This window comes from Eurosta solidaginis, chromosome 4, assembly GCF_040869045.1.
Source record: "Eurosta solidaginis isolate ZX-2024a chromosome 4, ASM4086904v1, whole genome shotgun sequence".
Classification (NCBI taxonomy): Eukaryota; Metazoa; Arthropoda; class Insecta; order Diptera; family Tephritidae; genus Eurosta; species Eurosta solidaginis.
Genome location: NC_090322.1, coordinates 199,460,324 through 199,486,414, shown reverse-complemented (window position 1 = coordinate 199,486,414; position 26,091 = coordinate 199,460,324). Strand labels below are relative to the sequence as shown.

Sequence of the window (26,091 nt, the reverse complement as noted above, 5' to 3'; positions counted from 1 at the left end):
GCGAGTGTGGTTGGTGAATAAAGGAATAAAAGAATAAAAGAGATCGAGATATGGAGGAAAATTCGAGGAAATCCGAAAAATTATATTTGGTTAGTGGGGTATATCATGATATTTAGACTGCTGATGTATACCCGACCCGATCAGCATCATTTTAAGTAATTTACTTCCATCCCTCTACCAACCAACATTCTGTCAGCTATCTCGATTTCTTCACCTTTATAACTAAGCTACTGTCTCATCACGTTCACATCTGAGATTTTTGTCAATTTTTTTCCTAATCTTCTGACTTGCTGCATGACTTACTCACATCATAAGCACAAAAGCACATAACAATTTTGTAAGTGCGCGTGTGTGTGTATGCTCGGTGCTATGAATTTTTTATGACACACTAAGAAAATGTGTAAACTTAGCATATTTTATTAGCTGCACTCTACTCGCATGATCCCAAAGCATTTGTGGCAATGCACCGACTAAGCCGGAACCAAACGAAGTGAAGTGAAAAGCGAATCATCCATTGTGGAAGTTAAGCGAGCCAACCGCTTGCCTTAGTGAGTCAATGTATTATCTGTTAAATATTTTCTATATACCCAGTGAGCTTTTTAAAATTCCTCGAAACTTGATGTAGTGTTTTTTACGAGGCTCCTGAGAAAGATTGGATACGAATTCTCTTCTTTTCATACATGAGTCAAGTACTGAAAAGATCTTGGGGTACTTTATAAAGATACCCTTAACTCCTAAAAAAAACATGTGAAAGATCAAGTATGTCTCTTTCCTCTTTTTCTGTAGTGAGACTTATCTCTTCTTTGCTAATCGTCGTTAGCAGTCCATCGTCAAGGCGGTTTGGGCCGTTATTCTTACAATTAGGAGCATAAAGAGAGATCAAATATTTCTCCATCTATTTTTCCAAATTCAGTGGAAGAGGAACCCTCCTCTGCTGTCAAGCTGAGAAGATTCGTTTAAAATAAAGTTTTCAAAGGAATTTGGATGTAACTTTTCTGGGGACTTGAAATCGGGACCTTTGCTGCGGTAGGCAAGTACGCTACCTCAACACCACGACGGTCGTAGACGCTATTTAAGTATACACTAGCTACTACCAAAAGTTTATTGGAATCTATACTATGGATCTCCAAACGCATATGTAATGAGATCACAATTGTGCTGTGGAATGAAGACGCCTGATCTAGACGTGCGAACTTCAATAAGGATGCCATAACCTGCTTCTTTTACACAGTGCTTGGCACATTCATATTCAATTTATCTATTCGAAAAAGTCACCGACGAGAGGAGGCTAGGCTGGGCGTGATGCATTTTTCGGGAAAATATTCTGCACAGTGTGCGGGCATTAGATATCTTCTTTTTAATCTTGCAGCGATTAGGAGACCCCAGGAAGGTTTTGGGGTGCTATTGGCACTTTACCCGATACTATTATTAAGTTACTAGCCCGGCCACTTCGGGGTTGATTTGCTAAGGCCACGTCGAACTTCCTGAGTCATCATTCTTTCATAAAATTTCTCAATAGTATATCCCTAAATTATTTTAGACATCATGCGAAATCGGCGGGGCAGATGTGTTCTGGGCAGATCTCACTTTAGGCAGATTTTTCATGCGTAATTAAAAATAGTTAGAGCCACAGTCTAAGCAACAAGTTATCCATTAGAACTCCAGAGAAACGCGAATGGGAGGATAATTATACTTTCGGTTCTGAGCCAACTGCCGTTGTTGTTGTTGTTGTTGTTGTAGCAGTGCTTCGCCCCATCCAATAGGCGTGACCAACTGCCGTCTTCACGAATAGCTCCAACTTATATGGTAATGTGCGCAGTTGCATTTACTCAAAGAATCTCTCACTTTCCTTATCAATATAGTTGCCGAGTCATTGTCTAATCAAAGTCCTCATTGACTGCAGATAAACACCAAACTAATTGTACTCTCGGTGTAACACAGCGTTGATATCCCAGCCAGGTGGTTCTGGAAACTGTGCTGCCGATGAACTAGAGAGGAAGGCTTCTATAGAGACCAAGTTAGACCAGGTGAGTGTTATTGCTCCTCGTATAGCTGCATGCAAATACTAATTCGCCTCTATTCTCACACCAGATGGATACTGGAATCCACATGGGAAATTCTCACATGAAGTTGGCCCGGCATAATTGAGAATCGATCTATGTAGGTTAAACATTAATCTAAACCGGGGGTCAGCACTTCATAGCACAATTGTGTTCTCTTTGCATATGGGAAAGGGCAAACACTTTCAATCTTTGGAGACATATCATCTAAATCATCCTTATTTGAGCCACTGATAGGGATATTAACGCGCCACTCTTTAGCGTGAGTACGCCACGATTCCAACGAATTTATTCTGTTAGATCTGTAGGAGCTTTAGGAGCAAACTGGGTATAGGAAATATTGAGCACTTTCTTTGCAGATACCTTTCTATGACCAAGACTCTCATGTAATGTTTGAACAGTCACTTCGTTGGCCGTTGATCGAAGATTGGCTCTATTAAAACCCAAGATATTCTGAACTACATTAGGCCGGCAAATAGGTAAAATTGTCTACATATTTTAAAGGTGAATGGCTCCTACTTGCAGTATCAGAAAGTTGCCAGCTGCGCTTAGTGTATCCCTCTGCTTTTCTGAAATTGTTTTTGCATATAAACAACAACAAAAATGTTCGTGGGTGTAACAGTAAAGGGGCATTAGATTGTATAGAGGCACAAACGGTGCCCACTTGCAGTTGAGACGTCGCTATGGGCTTATAAATATTACTAAATTTATTTATATAAGTTAAACGCAGTAAGCATTTAACCACCTTAAAGTTTTTTAATTATGCTGACTGGGATCACTCCCTTATAAAAAGCAAACCATTACACACCGTTGCACCCACTCTGGTGGACTCAACAACAAACAAAAACCCCAATTGAATCAAGGCAGTCTTTTGTTGTATGTAAAAAAGAAAAATAAGCTGAGTGCTGTGGATGCCACTATGGCACAAGACGCAAATGTTGCATGCCTCATACATCAGATTTAAGGCAGTTAACAACAAGCGAACTTCACAACAAAGTGCCTTTAAATACTTATAATTAAGTATATGATAAGGAGTAACCGCACGAAAACACACATGCATACACACTTATGCATATGTATACAAAAAATATATATACATTAGGCCGGGTCGATTTGTGGGGAGGCAAAAGAGGGGGGACATCAGAGTTCGTTTTAGAGGTATGGTTCCTTCGGCAAAGTTTCTTATTTTGATCCCTAGAATACGATTTTCACAGAGCAATGAGCGATTTTTAAATCGACCCGCCCCAATATACATATATATAGAAGTGATATACTAAAATATGTAAAGAAAACCAAGTAAACAATGCAAAACTTTCTTGAATTTGTTGCCTTGCATTACGCTACATCCACAAACATGAACACCACAAAGCAATGCAACAAGCGGTTGAATGACCCAATAGGAAAGTTGAAAACTTGGGGGCTTTTGTTAAAATTATTAAATTAAATAAAATCGATTTTTAAATTATGAGTTATCCCCTTTTTAAAAAAGTTATCGATATGTTATCAATATGTTATCGGATTCTTTCCAATTTCTTATCGGAGTGTTATCCATTTGTTATGAAAAATTAGCCGATTACTTACCGAAAAGTTATCGATATATTATGAAATATAACAAGTTGTTTTAAGAAACTAAAAAACAAGAATTTAGTAAAAAATAAAATAAAATAAAATAAAATAAAGTAAAAAAAATAAAATAAAATAAAATAAAATAAAATAAAGTAAAATAAAATAAAATAAAATAACTTAAAATAAAATAAAGCACGTAAAATAAAATGAAATAAAATAAAATAAAATAAAGCAAAAAAAAATAAAATGAAAAAATAAGATAAACTAAAATAAAGTAAAAAAATAACATAAAATAAAACAAAGCAAGTAAAATAAAATAAAATAAAATTAAGTAAAAAAATATAATAAATTAAAAAATTTAAATAAAATGAATTAAAATTAAATAAAATTAAATTAAATTAAATTAAATTAAAAAAATTAAGTTAAATTAAATTTAATTAAAATAATTATTAATAATTAATTAAAAGAAATTAACTTAAATTAAACTTAATTAAATAAAATGAAATTATATTAAATTTAATCGTTTTTTAATCGATGAGTTATCCGTTTGCTATCCAAAAACTTATCATCGTAAAATATCGACATGTGTTCAATATAATATCCATTTGTTATCGGAGTGTTACCAATTTGTTATCGGCGTGTTTTGGAAAAGTTATCGTTTCTTTTATCAAAAATTTATCGATTTGTTTTCGAAAAGTTATCAATTAACAATTTTAATAATAAAATTTGTTATCGATTTGTGAACGACGTCTTATAGTTTTGTTATGATATGATACAGATATCTATAAAACGTTAACATAAAATCGATGACAAATGTGTAACCCTTCTATGAGAAGCCGATAAGAAACCAATAAGAAGCCGATGAATTGACATCAACAAGCCGATTGGAAGCCGATAAGTCGAAAAAAGTTATTCGTTATCTATAATAAGCCAATTATAAAAGCATAAGGGTTGCAACCAAAAGGAACACGACGAAGCTTCTCTCAAAAAGCGCGGAACTGTTTGTTTCTGATAAAGTTACCTCTGTTGTGGATTAACTACAATCCCTGGTCGAGTTCTAGTTAACTTAAAAAAATTAGTTTCCATACGTAAACCTGTATGTTTACACAACGTGCTTTACGATTACTTGCTACTCACGCCTTTTTTACGTTTACTTTACACCACCTGGGCTGTTGTCTTTCAGTTTCGGACGAACTTCAAGAAAAAACCGTATATTCGGTGTATGTGCAAATTCGTATTCAGTCGAAAAGCGGTTAATACACGCTCAATACATATGTATGTACCATAGGGTGGTCCTTATATATCAAATTTGCGTGTTTCCCAGTCTCATTCCCTGAAACGGTAATACCAAGGTCATAAATACTACATATAAACGTTGGTCCCGATTTAACACGGTTAAAGAGTGTCGTATACCTGACACCGAAAATCGACAGTACTCCAAGTGAAAATGTTAAAGGCGAATTTCGGTCCCGATTGAACACGGTTAAAGGATGACGCATAGGGTTCAAAACTAAAATTTTTCTATGGGGACTTTAACAATTAAAATTATATTTTCTTTATCTAATACCAAAATCGATATTTTGTATAAAATAAAAGAAAAATTAATTTGTGTACTTTAAGTATCCATAGAAAATTTTTATTTTTGACCCTTATGTGACACCCTTCAACCGTGTTAAATAGGGACCAAAATTTATAAGTGATATTTTTGACCTTGGTATTACCATTTGAGGAGATAAGACTGGAAAAACGCGAATTTGGTTTACAAGGCCCACCCTAATGTATAGCCAAAAAAGCGTTATAAAACATACAATCACACTTTTCACAGTTAATCACACTTTTCACAGTTAAGTGCGACCTGTCAATCATTTTATGCTTTACCTTAAATTGTCTATTTGGATCACTTAACGGTATTCGGACAATGAAATATATCGCAAACCGATTTGGCCGCAATACAATTTTGAGTTTCAGCCCATAAAGATGTATTTTATTGCTATTCCTCTGACACTATTTACAGTGTTACTTTGCTCTAAATGCGTGCATACAACAGATTCATATTCGGCTAGGAAGCACCGACAAGCTAGGACTTTGATATATCCGCCAACATCACCAACTCGTTTGCAAGTAAGTGTGATATAATTCAAACGTACGAAATAATCTACTACAATGTAGTAAAATAAAATCAGTGATACTTAGATATGTTGTTGTATTTGAAGTGTAGTCTAAGTAGGTCATCAAAAGGGTAAAGGTGTCTGCTTAAAGCAATGCGTGGGGACATAGTCAGGTTAAGTACTGTCTTTAAATGTCTCTAAGTCGGTCGCCTTTTGAGCTTAGGTCGGGAGTAAGGACGGGACTGACTTCATACCATTCATGAATGGCGCTGAACAATAGTCTTATTCCATTCGTAATATCCAAATAATCGGCTGTATAATATATGAAATATATAGTGAACAGTTGTACATACATAAGCGGTTTAAGATAAATAAAAAATGCAGAAATGCAGAAGGCAGAAATGACAGTTTATATGGGGTGTATACTATATATACCACCGATTTCTATGATTTTTTCAGACAACAACATATGCTATATACGTAAGCATTCGGTGAAATGTGAAGCCTCTAGCTGTTAAAATGGGCAGTAATTACGAAAAGCTTCTTATCTAAACAATCGGTTATGGGCTATATATACGACCGATCTCATCCATTTTGCAGACAAAAATATGTGCAAAATACGAAAGCATACACGTATGGTTAAGTTTAAAGCTTCAATGTGATAAATTTAGGAAGATATGACAAAAATCCTCTTTTCTGAAAAGTCGGTTGCATGGGGGATATATGCTATAGTGGTCCGATCCGGCCGGTTCCGACAAATGTCTAATGGGACACCTAAATATACCTGCTCAGCAAATTTTATCAAGATATCTCAAAAACTGAGGGACTAGTTTGCTTCAAACAGACAGACGGACAGACACAGCCAGACGGACATGGCTAAATCAACTCAGCTCTTCATCCTGATTATTTCGGTATACTTATTGGTGGCTCTATATCTTCTCCTTTAAGGGCGTACAATTTAGAGATTCGTCACAAACTTAATATACCATTTCATTTTCATGAAAGTTATAAATAGTTGGAAAAGACCGCCCTTTATGAGAAGCTTACGTTGAAAGGGTCACGGGAAAAGTGTTTTTCTTTTCATCCTTATAAATCACACACAAATAATTTTATAAATGCAAACATGATAAAAATATAGATAGATAGTTCCACTTCATTTTCTTGGACGTCATTGCCCCCATTTGAATCAAATTGTATTCTGAAAGAATAAGCGTCCTTAAACGATATTGCTTTGCATTTCTTCTTACCTTTTTCTTATACAATATGTAAATGCGCAGCGGAATATATTTGATCTGTTGTGAAGTATAAAAGTGCAAAAGTTACTCCTTTACACTTGGGGCCTCTTTACAGGAGTCTACTGTTTGACGTTCAACAAATTGTTCTGGTCAGGTATTGAACCCAATACCCGTCCAAGAACATGCAATAACTGCATCTACGTGAAAATGTGTATCTTCGTCGTTCGTATTCGGTTCAACATATTCGGATCTTGACCCCACAACAATTATACATTACGTGGGCAGTCAGCTTGCCGCTGGAGCTAGGGCTTCTCCGAACTTTACAACATACTATTATGTGTTTGCCTGAAGGGAGCAGAGGGGACGTGATGTGTCATCTGCGCGACCCTATCACTGTCGTTAAAGACTTTACCGCGGGGAGCAATGTATTGCAGATGCTTGTATTCAGGTGTTGAATCTGCCTGGAGGATTCGGTTGAGGGGTTGTGGCTTCATATTGCATTTTGGTGGTTGTCTACGGTTTTTTCCTTTGACTCTTTCCTTAATACGATGAATTCACTTTTGTGAAAGTTTGACAATAAAGCATACATACTTAATGAAGCTATGTAGTATCGTTCTCTGCAGAGAATTGCGGTCTTCTTAGTTGGAAAGTTGACATATAGATTACTCTTGCACTGCCAATAAAGGTAAACTGCCTGTTGTTGTTATTGTAGCGATAAGGATATCCCCGAAGGCCTTGAGAAGTGTTATCGATGTTAATGGTCTTTTCCCGATGCAGATCCGGTAAGTTCCGCTAACAGGCACCTTCAAAGTACTAACCCGACCATCCCGGGAACGATTTTGTCGCCAGTGCCTCGACTGTTAAAGAAACAGGATTCGCCCTTTTAAAGGGTTGCGCTACACAACCCCTTGAATCAATTTGGTATTTTAGTCGTCTCTTACGACAGACATACCTGCGGCTGGTATATTCTAAGCCCCCTAACGCGCTGGGGGTGGTAAACTGCCTCTTTACTTGTTCTAAGCTAAGCATAAATATATCAAAGATTCTTCTGCGGAAGGTCAAAGAAAAGGTTGATAACTGTTTGAGTAATAATGCCTATCGTAACCTGGTTAGAAAACTGAAGATAAAGCAGATGCCTATCGTTTGTTGATAACAGGTGATGATTATAAGAGCAGATTTGTGCACACTCTTCTTTTTGAAATGTTTGAAACTGCGTTAAGCTATGCTGGCCGATGGCATCTGGTCTAGAGTGAATGTGATCAGTACCTTTGATTTATGAACATGTTTCTTTTATAGATGACGTCGAAGTAGTTATTCACAGCGAATGGTGATTTCAATCACGATGTGTTGGCAAGGTCAAATCACAGCCCCCAAATGGTGAATCAGGTTTTGTTTATTATTATTCCTGGTGCTCAAATTGTGAAATTGTACCACTTATCTAATGAGCCATAGCATTAGAACATGTTCCAGCGAACTATTTATGCTTGGAATAGAATAGTAATGGAATGCAAGGTGGAGTTGCCTTGCAACCGGATGCTATTATCCTTAAAATGGTGGGAGCTTAGGTAAACTCCATATGATACCAAGATAAGACCTTGTGATTGAATCGCCCGATTACAAGCTACTTTTGTACCAATGATTCGGCTACGAAGTGTTGAGGTTGGCAACATGGAGCCAATAGCGATTCTATGCTCACGAACGAAATCGTTAGCCTCAGAGTCATTTTTTGACATCTAGGGCTTGCGCCCTTCCATATGACCACTATAGCTGTAGAAAAATCTGCTGAAACTTTTGCTCTGTTTCGTTAATTTCATTTATTGTAGGGCAGTGAAAACAGTCCTTGCAGACGTGAGCACCTCAAGCAGCGAGACATTAATGGCTATTTATAAATATTGATCAACATATTTATTAGAAATTTTTTACAATAAATAAATTTCTATATTGCATGCAGTACATTGCCGGTATTGGTATACCAGTTGAAGACTTAACCTATGAGTCGGTTACCTCTGGTTATGTTTTAAAAGCCGAATATTTTCTACCTACTAAAGCGGAAGAAATGCGACCACAATATCTGAAGCCACAACCAATAGCTCGACGTAGCTTTGAGAATTATAATTACACAGTTGCGCATACGCACAATACCAAGAGTGAGCAACAAACAATGAGTAACGATATGCATAGCGCTACTAACTTTGATACAAATTGGTCGAGTAAACAGAAAACAGCTGCCTCATATCGTTGGATTATCTACAAAAGTATGGAAATACTAATGGATAGGTGAGTTTAAGAGTGTTAATTATTTAGTTGAATATATGTTAAATCAAATAACTCTTTTATGTCTATAGGAAAGGTTTATCAGGGCGGTCGTGCATGCTGCGTAGCATTTGTGAACATGCCGTTGTACCGTTGCATTACGAAAGTGGAATTTTAGCAGAAATATTACATATTATTTTGACGTAAGAGAAAAAAGATTTTAGTTTCTTTTTTATCTTATTTTATCTTATTTCGTTTTGTTTTATTTTATTCTATCTGATTTTATTTTATTTAAATTTTGTTTTATTTTAATTCTTTTTTTTTTTTTGTATTGTGACTAATTTCATTCTTATTTATTATTTTTTCAATTTATTTTATTTTACTTAATTTGTTTTATCTTATTTTTACTTAACTTTTTTCCTTTCTTTGTTGATTATAATCTATTTTATTTTATTTTACTTTATTTTATTTTATTTTATTTTTTTCATGTTATTTTATTGTATTTTATTTTAAATAATTTTGATTTATTTTATTGTATTTTATTTTGTTTTATTTTATTTTATTTCATTGCATTTTATTTTATTTTATTTTATTTTATTTTATGTTATTTTATTTTATGTTACTTTATATTATTTTATTTTATATCATTTTATTATATTTTGTTCTATTTTTTATTATGTTTTTTTTTTTTATTTTAGTACTTGTTTCTTGTTTAATATAATTTAATATTATTTTATTTTATGTTAATCTATGTTGCCCCATTTTATTTTATTTCATTTTGTTTTGTTTTATTTTACTTTATTTGATATTATTTTATTTTGTTTTAGTATTTATATTTTTTTGCTTAATTTTGTTTTAATACATTTTATTTTATTTAAAGTTTTTTTATTTAGTTATTTTTTATTTTATTTCGCTTTTTTGTTGTTGTTTTTATTTTAGTTTATATTATTTTATTTTATTATATTTTAATTTTTTTTTTTCTTTTTTTTTAGATTATTTTATTTTAATTTATTCTATTTAGTTTTTTTTCTTGTTTTATACTATTTGATTTTATTTTTTTTTTAATTTGTTATATTTTCTCTTAAATTTTTTTTTATTTTACTTATTATTATTTGAATTGAATGTTTTGTTTTATTTGTTCATTTTCTTTTTTTTATATTACTTTATTTTATTTTGTTTTATGTTATTTTATTTTTTTTTTCTGTTTTATTTAGTTTATCTTTTCATTCTATATTATATTTTTATTTTTTTTTATTTATTGTGTTTTTTTTTATTTGATGTTATTTTATTTTATTTTGTTGTATTTTATATTATTTTATGTATGAATGGATTTATTTTTTTATCTTGGTCTATTTTATTTTATTTTAATTCATTAATGTTTATTTTATGTAACTTAATTTTTATTATTTTTTTTATTTTTTTGTATTTAATTGTATTAATTTTTACTTTACTCTTTATTTGTACTTGAGGGTTTTTCTTCGTTTTCCAAATTTTTATTGTGAATTTTCTTATTTACTTGTATTATTGTTGTTTCAATACAAAAACATACAAAAAAATACTAATGCAAGTCGCGGTATTCCTTCAAAGAGAATTAAGGCCGAGCTTCTCTTCCAATTTGTGTCGCACTCCTATTAATTTTTCCTACAGTTTGGCGGGACGGGACCGACTCCGAACAGATGAGTTTTCACTGATAAACTTTCCATGGCAGAAATTCTTTCGGGGTGTTTGGCAAATCACTGCCAAGGTGCGACTCCGCTTAGACATTTTTTTCTAATTGGCAAAACTTCTAACTTTTGATGTTTTTTTTTTTTTTGCCCGGGAGTTGAACCCAGGATCTTCGTTGTGGTAAGCGGATCACGTAACCACCGAACCACGACGGCCGCTTTACTTTAATATTTTTACCTTATTTTACTTTGTAGTTTCTAACTTTATTGGCTTTTGTGTATTTTTTCTTACCTTTTTTTGCATTGGTATATAAATATTTGTTTTGGTTTATTTATTCCTTGAATTTTTTTTTCGGTTTTATTTAAGTTCATTAACTTTTCACTTACTTTTATAATTTAGTCTGTTATTAAGTTTAGCATTTTTTTAGGCCTTCACAATCGCATGATGAAATTGATCATCCTAGCAACAAAGATTATGGGCGTGCGGAGCGTATTGGCCGCAATGGTCGCGACTGTGCAGCAACATATACTGCGTGTGCCAATTCACCTCTAGATCTTATCACAGCTATTTTTGAACTAGAAGGTCAACTTGATTAGATAATAAAAAACATATATTCCCATTGTCATATAAGCCGCGTATATAGTTCGTAGGTTCCAGTGCTTGTTTTATGTAAGTTTTCTTCTCGTATGGTTGCTCTTTACCGTATACCTTAATATTTCTTAGAGGCGGCTTAGCCTGGAGCAGGTGGCTGGAAGGATTATTGCCTCCCTATTTATCTATGTAAACATTTCTTGCAAGCAACGCCTCTTTTCCTTTGAATAGTCTTTAGGCGATTGACAATAAATAGAGCGTTGTTGAAGTTTCATACTTTGGTGGGTGAAGAAAACCGCCCGTGTGATCTCTATATGGTTTCTTCTGGCCGGATCTTCGTACCTAACCTCAAAATATTCCCGACGATTTTAGGCAACTGAGATGGCTGCAAACCCATCTTTTAAGCTATAGTGTTAAAGCGGAGGTGTCTTCATTTCGCTGCCCATCACCGGTCCATGAAATCCGTTTGCCAGAAATATCGCATATCTAACTATTCAAATAGCCATTAGCTAATGTTCAAGCAAAATTATGTTATTTCCAAATCTAACTGAAAAATCGGCAGATGTAAATGCGAAAGCGCCATTTGAAAATAAAAATATTCAATTGCCAATGCGCCAGAAGACTTGAAAGGGTCAATTGTATTTGAGGATAGTCTGTTGTTAATGAGAACAGTTAATTGTGACCGTGAAAGCCTTTATAAGTATAGTCAGTTGTAAATGAGGGAGTGTCAAATGAAAATTTGAAAATGATAATTTTAATTTAGAATAGTGAATTTGAAATAAAAATAATCAATTTAAAATGGGAAATTGACACATGGAAATTAGAACTGTTAAATGTAAATGCGGCAAAAATGCACTTCGTTAAGAGAATAGTCAAATGTAAATGAGAAAGCATGAAATGAAAATGTGTAGGCGTCATTTGTAATTGAGAAAAGTTAGTTATAAATGATGAAGCGGCATTTGAATTCGGGAACGTGTAGTTGGAAATTAGGAAGTGTCAATTGAAAATGCGAAAGCGTGATTTGTAAATGCCAAGTTCCTGCAGTTATTGTTTTCTTGGCTGCATTCATCAAATGCTATTGTTGTTGTAGCGATAAGGACACTCCCCGAAGGCCTTGGGGAGGGTTATAGATGTAGACCCATGAGGAGTTCGGGGTCGCCAGATCCTCCGTTGTTCATGAAACAGGATCCGCCACGGATAGGCGAGGTTGACAATTGGGTTTGGAGAAGCTATATGTTGCGATGGCAACCTGAAAGGGTCTATTAGATATTTTCGAAAATTAGTTGGTGTTTCATGTAACGGCTCTTGATATGAGTTATGAATGCATCAAGGAATGGAATATAGAATGCGATTCTATAATAATCTTCGACGCTCTCAGTATCAACGTTGCATATATTTAATTGATGTTTACTGATGCGTGGTTTCTTGTGTAGCGCATTATGTAGCTTATCCAACCCAATTGTCAACCTCCAGACAAGGCCTTCGGGGAGTGTCCTTATCGCTACAACAACAACAGCAACGCTTGGAATTGCACGCTAGAAATAACAGCTTGAAACTGAGAAGCTTGTGCTGAAGTTTTGCCGCTTTACCCTTCTGTTATCTCTTCAAAGGCTTCGAATATTGCTGGCTGAAATGCAAAGTAAGTGGATACCGCTTCATGACATTGGCCCATCTTGTTGGGCAGACGCTTTGTAATTTTTGTCTTCGACTTTATTTTTATACCCAGCTGTATTTGTACACAGGGTATTATAACTTTGATTGGATAACGATTGGTTGTACAGGTATAAAGGAATCGAGATAGATATAGACTTCTATATATCAAAATCTTCAGTATTGAAAAAAAATTTTATTGAGCCATGTCCGTCGGTCCGTCTGTCTGTCCGTTAACAAGATATCTTGAGTAAATATTGCGATATCTTTACCAAATTTGGTATACGAGCTTATCTGGACCCAGAATAGATTGGTATTGAAAATGAGCGAAATCGGATGATAACCACGCCCACTTTTTATATATATAAAATTTTGGAAAACACAAAAAACCTGAATATTTAGTAAATAATGCACCTAGAATGTTGAAATTTAACGTGTGGACTGACATTGGGACTTTTTATACAAATTTGAAAAAAAAAATTTTTAAATGGGCGTAGCACCGCCCACTTGTGATAAAATCAATTTTACAAACATTATTAATCATAAATCAAAATTCGGCAACCTATCGTATCAAAATTTGGCAGAGAGGTTGCTTTTACTATAAGGAATACTTTGAAAAAAAATTAAGGAAATCGGTTAAGGATACGCCCACTTTTATATAAAAGATTTTCAAAAGGGTCGTGGAGGAATAAAATAAGCTATATCTTTGCAAAAAGAGCTTTATATCAGTGGTATTTCATTTCCCAGGTGGATTTATAACAATAAATAGGAAAAACTTCAAATTTTAAAAAGTGGGCCTGGCACCTTTATGACTAAGCTATTTTCTATGTTTCGGGAGCCATAACTAGAAGAAAAATTAGTTCAGAATAGAAACATATGTATATGTATTATTGCGCAGCCTTGTAACACTATTAAGCACACAAAACAAACAGCAACAGCATTTCAAGTGTACAGCTGGGTATGTAATGTTCGATTTCACCCGAACTTATACTTCCTTACTTGTTGCATAATCGAAATTTTTTTCTGGAGAACGTTTTGCCTTTTTGGCCATCGGTAAAAATCAAAATAAATGCACCCTGCCTACATCATGTTACAATCAAATATACGACATAAAGTAATGAAGTAATGAAGTAACCCCCCGGAAGTACAATCCTAGATCCGCCACTGTTTCCGTTGTTTAATGTCCAGCGTGGGTTGTTAGATAAGCTGTCGCCTGAATAATCTCGAAAACGGCATCTCAACTGACGAGGCAATGCCACCGTATATAAGTAAAATACGTTCATTTCAGCGGTCAATTTTTCTCGAAAAAAGATAACAGGTCTTCCGGTACTCTATGCGTCTGCATTTGCCCAAAGAAAACCATTAAATCCAATTTAAGGTATCCTAGGGGTTAGCATAACATACTATGGGAATAGAAGTTACAGCCACTAGTAGCAGTAAGCTCATCACGGAGCCGACGTTCGTTCTGGATATATTTAGTAAGTAGGACAGCGGCGACGTTTTCTATTAGTTCTATAAAACTCTCGCATTCTGCTTTTCTTAAAATAATGTAAGTGAGTCATTCGAGAGTGAACTTAGTTCTGCTGTGTAGCGATGCCAAATAGGCTGCCTCTTCTTCAGCTCCTCGCAAGCAATTCAGTAATTTATCTCATTAAAGTTAGCTACCATTCTTTGAAGTGGAGAGGACATTAGCGAGCTTTGTAGACCTTCTTAAGTTCAAAATTTTGACGAATCACTTTTAAAGATTGGATGTCAAATATCGAAGTTACAACAAAAAAATGTTTCAAGGGTACGAAGGCTGTTCATGTCGCGGGGCGCATAAGCTAGGTAAATGGCAGGAAGGAAAGTCAGTTAGTTAGACAGTTTGTGTAACTAAGCAATGGAATACTTTGCCATATATTTTAAACTTAAAATACCTTAACAAAACAATATTAATCATAAGCAAAGAAAAAAATTGCTAGACACATACATATACATATGTATTACATATGTATATGACTACACCATTTCCAGTTGTAAATGAGAAAGCGTCATTTGGAAATGAGAATAGTTACTTTAAAACGAGAAAGCGTCTTTTGAAAATGAGAAGAGTTACTTGAAAATGAGAAAGCGTAATTTCAAAATAAGATCTGCAAATTGTAATGAGATTAGTCAGTTGTAAATTAGAAAGCGTTAAATGTAAATCCGAAAGCGTTATATGTAATTGAGAATAGTCAATTGTAAATGCGAAAGCAGCACTTCGATATGAGAACAGTGACTTTTAAATAAGAACAGTCAATTGTAATTGCTAAAGCGTCATTTGTAATTGAGAATAGTGAGTTGTAAATAAGAATAGTGAATTGTAAATTCGAAATCGTCATTTGGAAATGAGATTAATCAATTGTAAAGGCGAAAGTGTCACATTGAAATGAGAACAGTCACTTGCAAATGAGAAAGCGTCATTTGAAAATTCGAAAGCGTCAATTTTAATTGAGAATAGTCATTTGTAAATGAGAATGGTCAATTGTAAATGCGAAATCGTCATATTTAAATGAGAATAGTCACTTGCAAATGAGAAAGTATCAAATGAAAATGCGAAAGCAACATTTGTAATTGAGAACTCGTAGTCAATTATAAATAAGAAAGTATCACTTAAAAATGCGAAAGAGCCATATGGAAATGAGAGTAGTCAATTAAAAATGCGAAAGCATTATATACATAGAAATGAGAAAAGTGAGAAAATTTTGAATGAGAAAGCATTAAGTGAAAATGCGAAAGTTATTAAGAATAAAAATTGTAAATTGAAAATGCGGAATTCTTTTTATTGAGTACTTTAAACATTGAATTTAAATAAACGCGTAATAAATAGTATATCGAGCAATGACAATAACTACAAAATGGTATTGGTTCAATGCACTGCCCATGAAAGAGATGCCCGCATGGTAATAGGCGAACATTTGACTTCCTTTGCATTTTATTTACGCACACAGAATTTTGGCAGTGCTCGAAGAGTTCGGTTATGAGTTTTTATTTGGTCAGTTACCGATAGACTTATAAAAAAAATTCAATTATGTATTTATAACTTACTTGCTGCATACACTTTCTAATCGTAAAGTGGTTTATGTAAAAGTATAAATAAGGAGTCCGAAGTCCGTGGGACACAATGGGAATAATCAACAAAACCTTATTAATACCTAGTGATATTTTATTGAAGTAAGTTGGTAGTGGTTAAATATCATCCTATAAGCCCATCATGGTTTTACGTTATTTAAGCAATTAGTTTGGATCTGCTTTCTCATTTGCAAGTGACTATTCTCATTCCCATATGACGCTTTCGCATTTACAATTGACTATTCGCATTTACAACTGACGTTTTCGAAATTATATTTGACGCTTTCTAATTTCCAAATGACGCCTTCTCATTTACAAGTGACTGTTCGCATTACCAAATAACGCTTTCGCATTTACAATTGACTATTCTCATTTAAAACTCATTATTCTCATTTACAAGTGACTATTCGCATTTCCATGTGACGCTTTCGCATTTACAATTGAAAATTCTCATTTCCAAATAACGCTGTCGCATTTACAATTCTCTATTGACCATTCTCAATTACAATTGACGCTTTCGAAATTTCATTTACAGTTTTCTTATTTACAAGTGACTATTCTCATATCGAAGTGACTCTTTCGCATTTACAATTGACTATTCTCATTTCCACATGACGCTTTCGCAATTATATCTGACGCTTTCTCATTTACAACTGGAAATGGTGTAGACACCACAAATTCATATACTAAAATTTCTCCACTTTGCTCTCTATAACTGGTTCTTCTATAGTTTCCATAGATGCCGTTGCCATTGGGTTACGTGACGTCAGTTCTAATGCATCCGTCGAAATAAAATTGTGTTGTGCTGTGCGATTGCGTCGCCTGTAGAAAACTGTGGCTAATAATAGGCCCAAAAGCAGTAAAATAATTATTGATATGCCTATGCTTAATCCAAGGGATGCTGCCGGAACTACTAATGAAGAGATACAAAAGAATTGAAAACAGATAAATCTTGAACGAAAACCGAATACGTAGAGTAAAATAAATAAGTTTTATATTCATTTGGAAAAAAACCTTAAAGTTTTCTTTTGTATGGCCGCCTACCGGATTCGCGTAGTCGCAGCTCAAATATTGATGTCCGCTTATTTGTGTGGGTGACAAATTGGCATTTCCATATGCCGAAGTCTTCACTTCTGGTTTCACTTATCTGTATGCCACATTCGCCCCAGAGTAAGCCGCGTCCAAAATATTTAACATGACTAAAAAAATGAAAGAAGAGTTAGAGAGAAAGGTTGTTCAGGTAAATGAGTATGAGTGAAATATTGATTAAGGGTACTTTGAATCCAGCCAGAGACCGTAAATATTCACATTTTCGAAACGGAACGTTTTACCGCTCTCTGTCAATGATTTGCTAGTGACAGCGCAGCTCATTAACATCAGAACGTCAATGAAAAGCAAAGACGACAATAACTTGTTCTCACTGAGAGCAATCTTCGGCCTGAGGTTATAAGTGATTAGTGGAAGGGCAGATCATTTCGAAAGAATTCAAGGGGCTGTTAAGCGCAATACAAAGATTAATATCTATAAAGGTTTTCTAGCCCGATTGCCAATCTCACCTACTCGAGGCGGAACCTGTTCCAAATATGAATATCTACGTACACGTAGTTATTATGCGATGCTCTGGATGCATCAAGTTCTTTAACAAGGATGGATTGTTACAAACTGGAAAATTCGAAGTAGTCATATCACATCTTTCCCGAGATATTCAAGTTACCTTTAGGTAGTCTTGGCTGTGGAAGGTTCCAAGTATATTTTTGGAAAAGGAGTAACAGCATCGATTAAACCCTCCATAACCTAAGTAGCGTTATCATTTCAAGAGCACATTTCTCTCTCGTGTTGTTCTGCCGTCACGAGAGTTGGAGCGGGTCCCCGGAACATTAATGGTACAATGAGGATTGTCGTGCCGAATCAGAAAAGAATGCTGCCTACAGGGTCACGCTGAGGGTTGATTGCTGAAAAAGAAAACATCAGTCCGTCTGTTGATTAAAGGCTTTCACCGCCACTGGTTATCTTAGAAGAAGTAATGTTTTATTGGTAGCAGCTTGAAAGCAAAAGTACATCGTAATACGATCCTGATTGAGATAAAAGCTATCTAGCGGCTTGTTTATCGCATTCATTTCTGCTTGAAAGATTATACAAGGGTCCGGTTATCTAAGGCTTATGGATCAATGGTACCTCTTTCCAGAAGTAGCCACTTCCCGCACACCCCACTATCTAGTTTCCATTGCCAAGCATTTATCACTCGCTCGCCGCCTTATGGCTACTCAATCCTTCCACCTGATTTTTAGCAGCTCTCTTTGTAGATGACCTATTGGTACCTTATTTGGATTTTACATTTCGTGAGGTCTTTATTCTGATCCGATTCAACCAAATCTAGCCTCACTTACAGGGATTTTCTGAAAAGTGATAACTATTCTTAATGAACTGCATGTAATCAACCTACTACATGCTGAGAGGTGGTACGTCGGGTCAATATGTGGTCTTTCTCACTACAAGAGCAACAACAGATGGAGCTGGCCACAGTTCTCTATCCAATTTTTAAGTACCTAGTACCAAGAATGGGTTGTATCTCAACATATATAAGTATTACCCCTTAGTTTTTATGCTATTTGTTGTTCCAACTAAATATACCCTCCTTTGCGGGTCGATGAATGCACAGTGTGTCAGCGGTTCCTCAAAAGCGCTCTGGCACATCAATTCTGCAGTTTTGCCTTTCTTAAGCTTAGTCGATTTAGTCAGCACTTCGCCAACTTTTGGTTTTACTATAACCTAAAATAGAAATAAAAAATAAAAATTTACTTTCATTTCTAAGCTAACTCCAAAGCCATCAGATCACAAACCTCAAAACTTTGCAAAACCTCTATAGAATAGTCGCGCCCACGTGCTCCACAAGTCCAATTGCCCGCTAATACTGGCTTATTGGTGAAGTGACATTGACCATATGTTCGTGTGCGCTCAAATTGAATTGAATCCGGAAAGTATACTGTATTATTTGGATCCCGTAAGTAACAATCGTCAATGATGAATGGCACCTCGCACATAAACATATCTATGCCAGTATCGGTATCATACATGTGTATTTGTTTTGACTCATTCACAAATGTCAATTCATCGGAAATAATTTCATCTCTTGGTTTGCCGATGTAGAACAAACAGCCTATGGCAGGCGTTGTTTCTGGATTGAAGATACGCCACAAACCCCACTCGTAGTTCTTTAGAGGCCTTGGAATCTCTAAAGCACAACGTTGTTTTGAATATCTGAAATATAAGACCGCAATTAGCTCATTAAAAAGTTTGTAGTTTAATCGTTTGAACTATAGAATAATTTTTTTTTATTCTACAGAGTTTTTTGGACATACATTTGTATGTCGGGGTTGATTCTGAATAGGTAAACGTTTAACCTCTTACAGTACACAGGTCGAAGTTGAGCTAGTTTCCCTAGGGAGAGTGCTTTCCTCTTCTGCTAGTTCTGGGTATTTTTCTTTAAGTACTGGATTCGCCGGGAAATTCCTGGCATAAAGGTCCAACGCCTGTTTGTGGATATTACTGAGCACCTGCTTGTGCTTTTTTGCTTCATACGGATGTGTTCACAGGTGCCGTATTTCCTCATAATGCATACGGAGATGACCCCTTAAGCCGCCGGGAGTTGTAGCCGCAACAATCAGATGTCTGTTGGAATACCCAGATTTCTGGCCCGTAGCGGTTCAGAGGGCAATATTTTGGCAGGCCTGTATTTTCTTCTGGTGAATAACCTTTAGGGTTAGCGACCAAGTCGGGGACGCGTAGCATACAATCGGCCGGCCAATTGCTTTTTAAGTAGTAATTAGCGTTTCTTTGTCTTGACCCCAAGTGCTGCCGGCAAGAGATTTCAGGATTTTATTAAATAAAAATAATAAATGTAAGGCGCGATAACCTCCGAAGAGATCTAAGCCAAACTTCTCTTCCAATTTGCGTCATGCTTCTTTTAATTTTTCCTACAAATTGGCGGCGTCTGCAAGGCAGGTGAGTTTTCACTAAGAGCTTTTCATGGCAGAAATACACTCGGAGTGCTTGCCAAACACTGCCGAGGGGCGACCCCGCTTAGAAAAATTTTCTTCTAATTGAAAAACCTTGTTTCTAAAATTTTTTATGTTGCTTTGTCCGGGGCGTGAACCCAGGATCTTCGGTGTGGTAGGCGGAGCACGCTACCATCACACCACGGCGGCCGCCATTTTATTACGGCTCTCGATTTTCGTACAATTGTTGTCTCCAAAATGTAGATCCTGATTGAACGTCACACCCTAGATTTTAGGGTGTAAGACAGTCGGTAGCGTGATACCATCGACATGGATGTTCAATATGGTTGCCATTTGGCGCGTTCATGTTGTAAATAATGTCGCCGATGATTTTGTCTGTGACTCCTTCTGGTGGTGAAGGTAGCTTTGACATCTAGAAGTTAAACAAAAGTGGGGATAGGACACCACCCTGTGGCACACCTTGTCCACCTTTTGAGACTTGGAGGAAGGGGTAACCCTTTCAGGTCTTTCACTAACGTACCGTGGTTGACCGCATCAAAATATTTTGAACGGTGTAATTAATTTGTTGCGGAGAGTCTCCCTGAATCTAATTTGCGCTAGTAACCCGTGTTATTGCCACAGCTGATGAGGTAGCCAACAGAAAATTCTATGAGAATATTGACGAATGTTTTCAAAGCCTCTGTGGGAGTCCCTTTTAAAAATGGCTGGTCCCATGCTCCTATATACTCCACAATACTGCAATCGCTTCCTCCTATTATTATGCTCGTTAAGCCGGTACTGTGGCGGCCGCGGTGGTGTGGTGATAGCGTGTCCAACCGAAGATCCTGGATTCAAGCACGGGCAAGCAACAAAAAAATTAAAAAAAAAAATCAATTGGAAAGAAGTTCTTCGGAGCTGACTTGATGTCAGAAAAAAAAAGATAAAGGAACAGGTTTTATGGAATATTCTTTTTCCAAGAATTTCGACACTGTCAGTCATGCCACTACTCTTCCAGTCATCTGAATTGTTAACAAGAACCTTAGTCAAGAAGGATGTTGCGAGTGGTACCACACCACCAATCCTGGGTTCAAGTCCCGGGAAAAGCAACATCAAAAATTTAGAATCATGCTTTTTAAGGCGACATGGGCACGCCACAAGGCGTGGTATTATCACCTCTGCTGTGGACGCTGGTAGTCAACCAAATGCTCAGGTGGTTCGATCGGGTCCCTTTTAAACTTACGACATACACTGATGGCATTGCAGTTATCATGAGTAGAAATGGACCGGACGAATAAACAAACATGGGCAGCAAGAGTCGGTTTGAGCGACGGCGCGGACAAGGCGGATTTGGACTTGTTCACTAGGAAATATAAGGTCGCGAATTGTACTAGGGCTACGCTAGGAAGTGAGATCCTGCATGAGAAACCTTTTACAAAATATTTAACAATCATGCTAGACAGTAATTTGATCGGGTAGATCATCGTTCCCTTTCTCTCAATGGATGTTTACAGCGATTGTAAAGCCTATCCTATTCATACTATGGAGTCCTTGTTCGGTGGCCGGCCACATACAGAAATGAGTCTTACTCAAAAAATTAGAGGAGGTGTGTGGGCGAACAATGCTTGGCATAATAGGAAACGACCCCTACTGCTGCACCGTGTGACGTTCTGCACATTCCATCTGTGAACCTGCTGTTCTATAATGCAAGCAACTGCAACGAGACTCAATGTATCGAACCAGTTTGAGCGCAGATTATACGGACATAGTAGTAGAGCGTCATCTAATACTGGATAAACAGACTACTTAGACATATATTTATGCAATCTAAGTTCTGCCACACCCAATATATATCCCATGCTCCACGACGCCAACTCATAGAACTCCAATGCCCTGCGATCCGACTATATGGAAATGTTATGTTTTCTGGGATTATCATTAAATTATGTATGACGATTTTTAATTAAAAATTTCGGCAAAGCAGCTGTATACCGTCAACCAAAGGATGAGAAGGACCTCGTACTTCTAATTGGTATTGAAGAATTATGAACTGTGGAGCTGATTTGAACTCCGTTCGTCTAGACTGTTTAGAACTGGGATGAAAAATGTAAAATAAGTTTATTACTCACAATGTGTCATGGGCCGAATAACGTCCATTAAATAATCCCTCCATAATTAGCAAATCCCTTTTTCTTCCCGGCATTTCCGCATGACAATCGTGTAAGGCGCTACTGAACTGACACCGCATCACAATACTTCGAGAACTTTCCGTCACACTGGCCTTTGTATACAAACTGCTATTCTTTACCTCAATCTTAATTTACTCATGGCTCTGGGTCATACAACCCCAAATATTTGTATAACAATCGAATGTTTGATTAGGTCTTATATATGTATACATATTGCATGCATTCCAAATCCGTTTAGTGTTCTGATCGATGATTTTGCATTGCCTTGAGTCAGACGAAGATAGTACACTGCACGAAAGAGCCCCATCACCGATAGCCAATTGGATGCTGGTATTTAGGCGTTTCTTTTGCATAGCAGTAATCAATATTTCCACTTGGGCATTCTGATGATCTCCAAATGCATTTCCAGCTTCTAGACTCCACGCTCCAGCGGACTGAGACGATACATTATTGACTCTTATACCGCATATGTCGCTGGAAAATGGCAACACCTCTTCATGGCGAACTGTAATAATAGTCTCATTGGCATTCATATCAATTTTAATTCTCTGACTGCCTGTACGGGAAATGGAATTTCGTGTATAGGAAATATTGAATAGCGATATAATAAAAAGTTATCAAAGGAGCCGGCAACTGATGGATCGAAATCAGACGGAAAGGTTGGTAAACCGGGTTTCTGTGAAGGGCTCGGTGTACATTTCAAGGTTAGAATATTCTGGTGTCAAGTCAAGCGGATCTTTTAGACCACATGGATATATCTGAATGGTTGTAGATAATTCGCTGTGTCGTTGCCCACCTGTGATCTTGTTTTTGTTGTGTTAACATTGCTTCACCCCATTCAGTGGATGAGACCATTCATCGAGATCTTCTAACGGGAGTCCACGGAAACTAGCAATTTCAACAGGGGTGGACCATATGGATGTTGGTGTTAGAGGCGTAGATTCCGCAATACAAACATGGTTGGTGCCATGTGGGGACACATCGCAAGCAGGACATACATTATGTATGTCGTGGTTGATTCGGACCATGTAAGAATTCAACCTGTTACAGTATCCAGGCGTAGATTCCACAATACAAACATGGTTGGCGTCATGTGGGGACACATCGCAAGCAGGACATACATTATGTATGTCGTGGTTGATTCGGAACATGTAAGAATTCAACCTGTTACAGTATCCAGAACGAAGTTGGGCCATGGTGACTCGTGTCTCCCTTGGTAGTGTGCTTTCTTCTTCTGCAAAGGTAGGATAGTTTATATTGACGGGGTTTACCGGGCGCTTCCTGGCAAAAGCGTTTACCGATTCTATGTTGATTTTGCCAGGGCTTGTCTGGATCAAACGGCTGTGTTGGCAGGTGCCGGATCTCATCATAGTGCTTATAGAGACGTTCGCTTAACCCTCTTGAATGCGGGGCTAGATCAAGCAGGTGTTTGCTATGGTGTCCAGTCTTGTGACAGTGTGATCTTCTCCTATATAAATGGGCATCGAGTCAGCTAAGGAAACACTACAAAAAGGTTAGCAAATGGACTGCTTAGATTATTGAGTTCAACAAGGCTCATCAGAACGATCGAGCACGTTTTGTGCTCGTTCCTTGCACTTCTGTCCAGGTAAAGGCTCCAGCTATTAGGGGTGGCAGAGTTGCCAGATCTCAAGCCAGCGATTAAGCTAGGTCCTAGAGAACTTCTAGCATTTGCCGAGAGACAGGGTTATTCTATTACATAAATCCTGGCACCTCGGGTTCATCCGTTTGGTCGTCAAACAAATGCTGGTAACACTATGGACACATTCAGTCTATGTGCGGTTTTTATTGTTCAATGTTGTTATTATAGCAGTTTTTTTAAGCAAAACCATTTCTCTGGTCCGGGATCAGGTACAGGTCCAGGATTGGGTTCGATACCTCCCAGGAGCAGGAGAATATGACGCAGTCCCGCTGCAAGGATCTTTTGGTAGGATGACAATTTGTGAGAGGAACGCAACAAATTAAATGGGGTTACACTGAAATGACCGCCCTTGGTCGGGAAAAATCCCGATTCGCTCCGTTGCATAGAACTGGGTGCCTTAGGAAGCGTATTGTTAATCTTACACCCCTGCACTTGCCAGGCTGAGACTCCAGCTATTAAGAGTGGTACAGCGGTAAGATCTAGAAGCAGCAAGTGACATAAGTCCTAGAAAACTTCTAGTATGAGGATGGGGTAATTTTATAAAATAGGTCCTGGTTTTTGGTAGGGTTTTTCGTTTATTTATTAAACAAACTTCTGTTAACACCAGAGACTCTTTCAGTCTATGTGAGGTCCTCATTAACCGGCCTGTTCAACCTAACCTAATCTAAAGCTCATCTATCTTTGGTAATCAGATATATGACGGGCAACTTTCCAATCAGCGTCTATGCGGTCTATCTGGAACAAAGATATGATAGGGTAAAATCATGTCACTTCATGCTTGATTTTGCAGCTTTCTTCTCCCGTTTGGAGGTTTTAAAAACTTCTATGCCAAGTTCCAAGTCGTTCCAGCAACAGCTTCTGCCCACTTGTTAGGCTCAGCAAATCTCTTTTAACGTTCGTACTTCAGAAAGTAATAGCGTTCTGCTTGGTAAAATTTTATCAGCCGTTCTAATTCCAAATATTTGTTTACCTTCAAATTTGAACCAACAAGTTTCAATCCCTCCAAATGTCTTTGATAGCTCTAAATAGGCTGTGAATCCCTCTCCAGCCATCACGGACAATTCATCACTTGGACGCATTGTAGCAACACAAAAACGCACATAGCAAAATACAAATATTTCCATCAATGTCCATTTAATTTCCATTTTTCAAACGATCAAAAAATTATTCACACTCAATCATATTCAATTATCAAATCTCAGACTTAGTAATGGTACTCATAAAAAAGTTATTTTCATTAAAACTCCCGTCACGACTTATAACACCAAACGCTCAGCTGAAAATGAGCTGGTAAGCATTAAACTCAATATTTAAATATGAAGCTCTATTATAGGTTCATCTCTCAACGAGGTAATCTCCAAAAAGTGTTAATTAGTTATTGTAACAGAGAAAATCCAATAAATTCACAATATTAGAAACGTACATAAGTATGGTGTGTGAATATAACAAGAGCGTATGCGGTGGAAAGGGGCGTGGAAGAAGGGGCCGCACAGCCCTTGTCGCCACATCTCTGCAGCCCCCCACCGGGTTAGGGGGTCAGAATATACCCGCGGTAGGTATGCCTGTCGTAAGAGGTGACTAAAATACCAGATTCAAGGGGCTGTGTAGCGCAACCCTTCAGGTTGCCAGCGCAATATATAGCTTCTCCAAACCCAATTGTCAACCTCACCTATCCGCGGCGAATCCTGTTTCAGAAACAGCACGAGGCTCTGGCGACCACAAGCTCCTCATGGAACTTGGGGGTGGGGAGGGAGGTATGGCCTGAAGGTTTAATGTGGCCCGAGATTGTCGGGCTAGCGCCTTAATGGTGCTGGGTTACCGGAGCGTACCGGATCTGTATGCGGCAAAGGACCATCACAGCGATAACACTCCCCAAAGCCTGCGGGGAACAACCTTATCGCTACAACAACAACAACAACAAGCAACTATATAATACTGGTAGTTATTCTAAAGATTTCTTTTTTTCCTTGACCTATTTAGCAGTTGCTATATTCTCTTCCAGTTGTAAACTGCGATTTTCTGGAAAATGTAA

At 36.8% G+C, this 26,091-nt stretch overlaps 3 protein-coding genes across 7 annotated transcripts in view; 1 reads left to right on the top strand and 2 right to left on the bottom strand.

Annotated features, from left to right (window-relative positions):
• The window catches only part of Ttc26 (tetratricopeptide repeat domain 26), an 81,283-nt gene extending 79,458 nt beyond the window's left edge, over window positions 1-1,825 (bottom strand). Inside the window, exon 1 of the mRNA XM_067779662.1 lies at window positions 1,694-1,825. Coding sequence (XP_067635763.1) covers window positions 1,694-1,825 — 132 coding nt within the window. The remainder of the gene's footprint in view (window positions 1-1,693) is intronic.
• Window positions 1,826-5,480: 3,655 nt separating this feature from the next.
• Window positions 5,481-16,983, top strand: LOC137248924 (uncharacterized). Its single transcript, XM_067779912.1, has 5 exons — window positions 5,481-5,747; window positions 8,921-9,246; window positions 9,315-9,425; window positions 11,315-11,556; window positions 16,949-16,983. The coding sequence occupies exons 1-4, from the start codon at window positions 5,604-5,606 to the stop codon at window positions 11,481-11,483; spliced, it is 750 nt and encodes a 249-aa protein (XP_067636013.1). The 5' UTR covers window positions 5,481-5,603; the 3' UTR covers window positions 11,484-11,556; window positions 16,949-16,983.
• Window positions 15,809-25,307, bottom strand: LOC137248923 (uncharacterized). 5 transcript variants are annotated; one of them, XM_067779907.1, is made up of 6 exons: window positions 25,030-25,307; window positions 22,340-22,955; window positions 19,059-19,476; window positions 18,809-18,987; window positions 17,263-17,417; window positions 15,809-17,131 (listed from the first exon to the last, which is right to left on the bottom strand). In XM_067779907.1, exons 2-6 carry the CDS (start codon window positions 22,456-22,458, stop codon window positions 16,905-16,907), a joined length of 1,098 nt encoding a protein of 365 aa, XP_067636008.1. In that variant the 5' UTR covers window positions 22,459-22,955; window positions 25,030-25,307; the 3' UTR covers window positions 15,809-16,904. The 5 variants fall into 5 exon arrangements, with proteins under 5 accessions (XP_067636008.1, XP_067636010.1, XP_067636009.1 ...); XM_067779909.1 differs by having other exon boundaries at window positions 15,809-17,128; XM_067779908.1 differs by having other exon boundaries at window positions 22,340-22,904.
• Between the last annotated feature and the right edge of the window lie 784 nt (window positions 25,308-26,091).

Excerpts from the sequence above, each read along its gene's own strand:
- LOC137248924 (XM_067779912.1), top strand. The coding sequence starts at position 5,604 with ATGTATTTTATTGCTATTCCTCTGACACTATTTACAGTGTTACTTTGC. Across the intron at positions 5,748-8,920 it reads CATCACCAACTCGTTTGCAA|TACATTGCCGGTATTGGTAT; the intron begins GTAAGTGTGATA and ends TATTGCATGCAG. Across the intron at positions 9,426-11,314 it reads ATATTACATATTATTTTGAC|GCCTTCACAATCGCATGATG; the intron begins GTAAGAGAAAAA and ends GCATTTTTTTAG.
- LOC137248923 (XM_067779907.1), bottom strand. The coding sequence starts at position 22,458 with ATGCGGTGTCAGTTCAGTAGCGCCTTACACGATTGTCATGCGGAAATG. Across the intron at positions 19,477-22,339 it reads TATTCGGCCCATGACACATT|ATATTCAAAACAACGTTGTG; the intron begins GTGAGTAATAAA and ends CTTATATTTCAG. Across the intron at positions 18,988-19,058 it reads AGGTTTTGCAAAGTTTTGAG|GTTATAGTAAAACCAAAAGT; the intron begins GTTTGTGATCTG and ends TTTCTATTTTAG.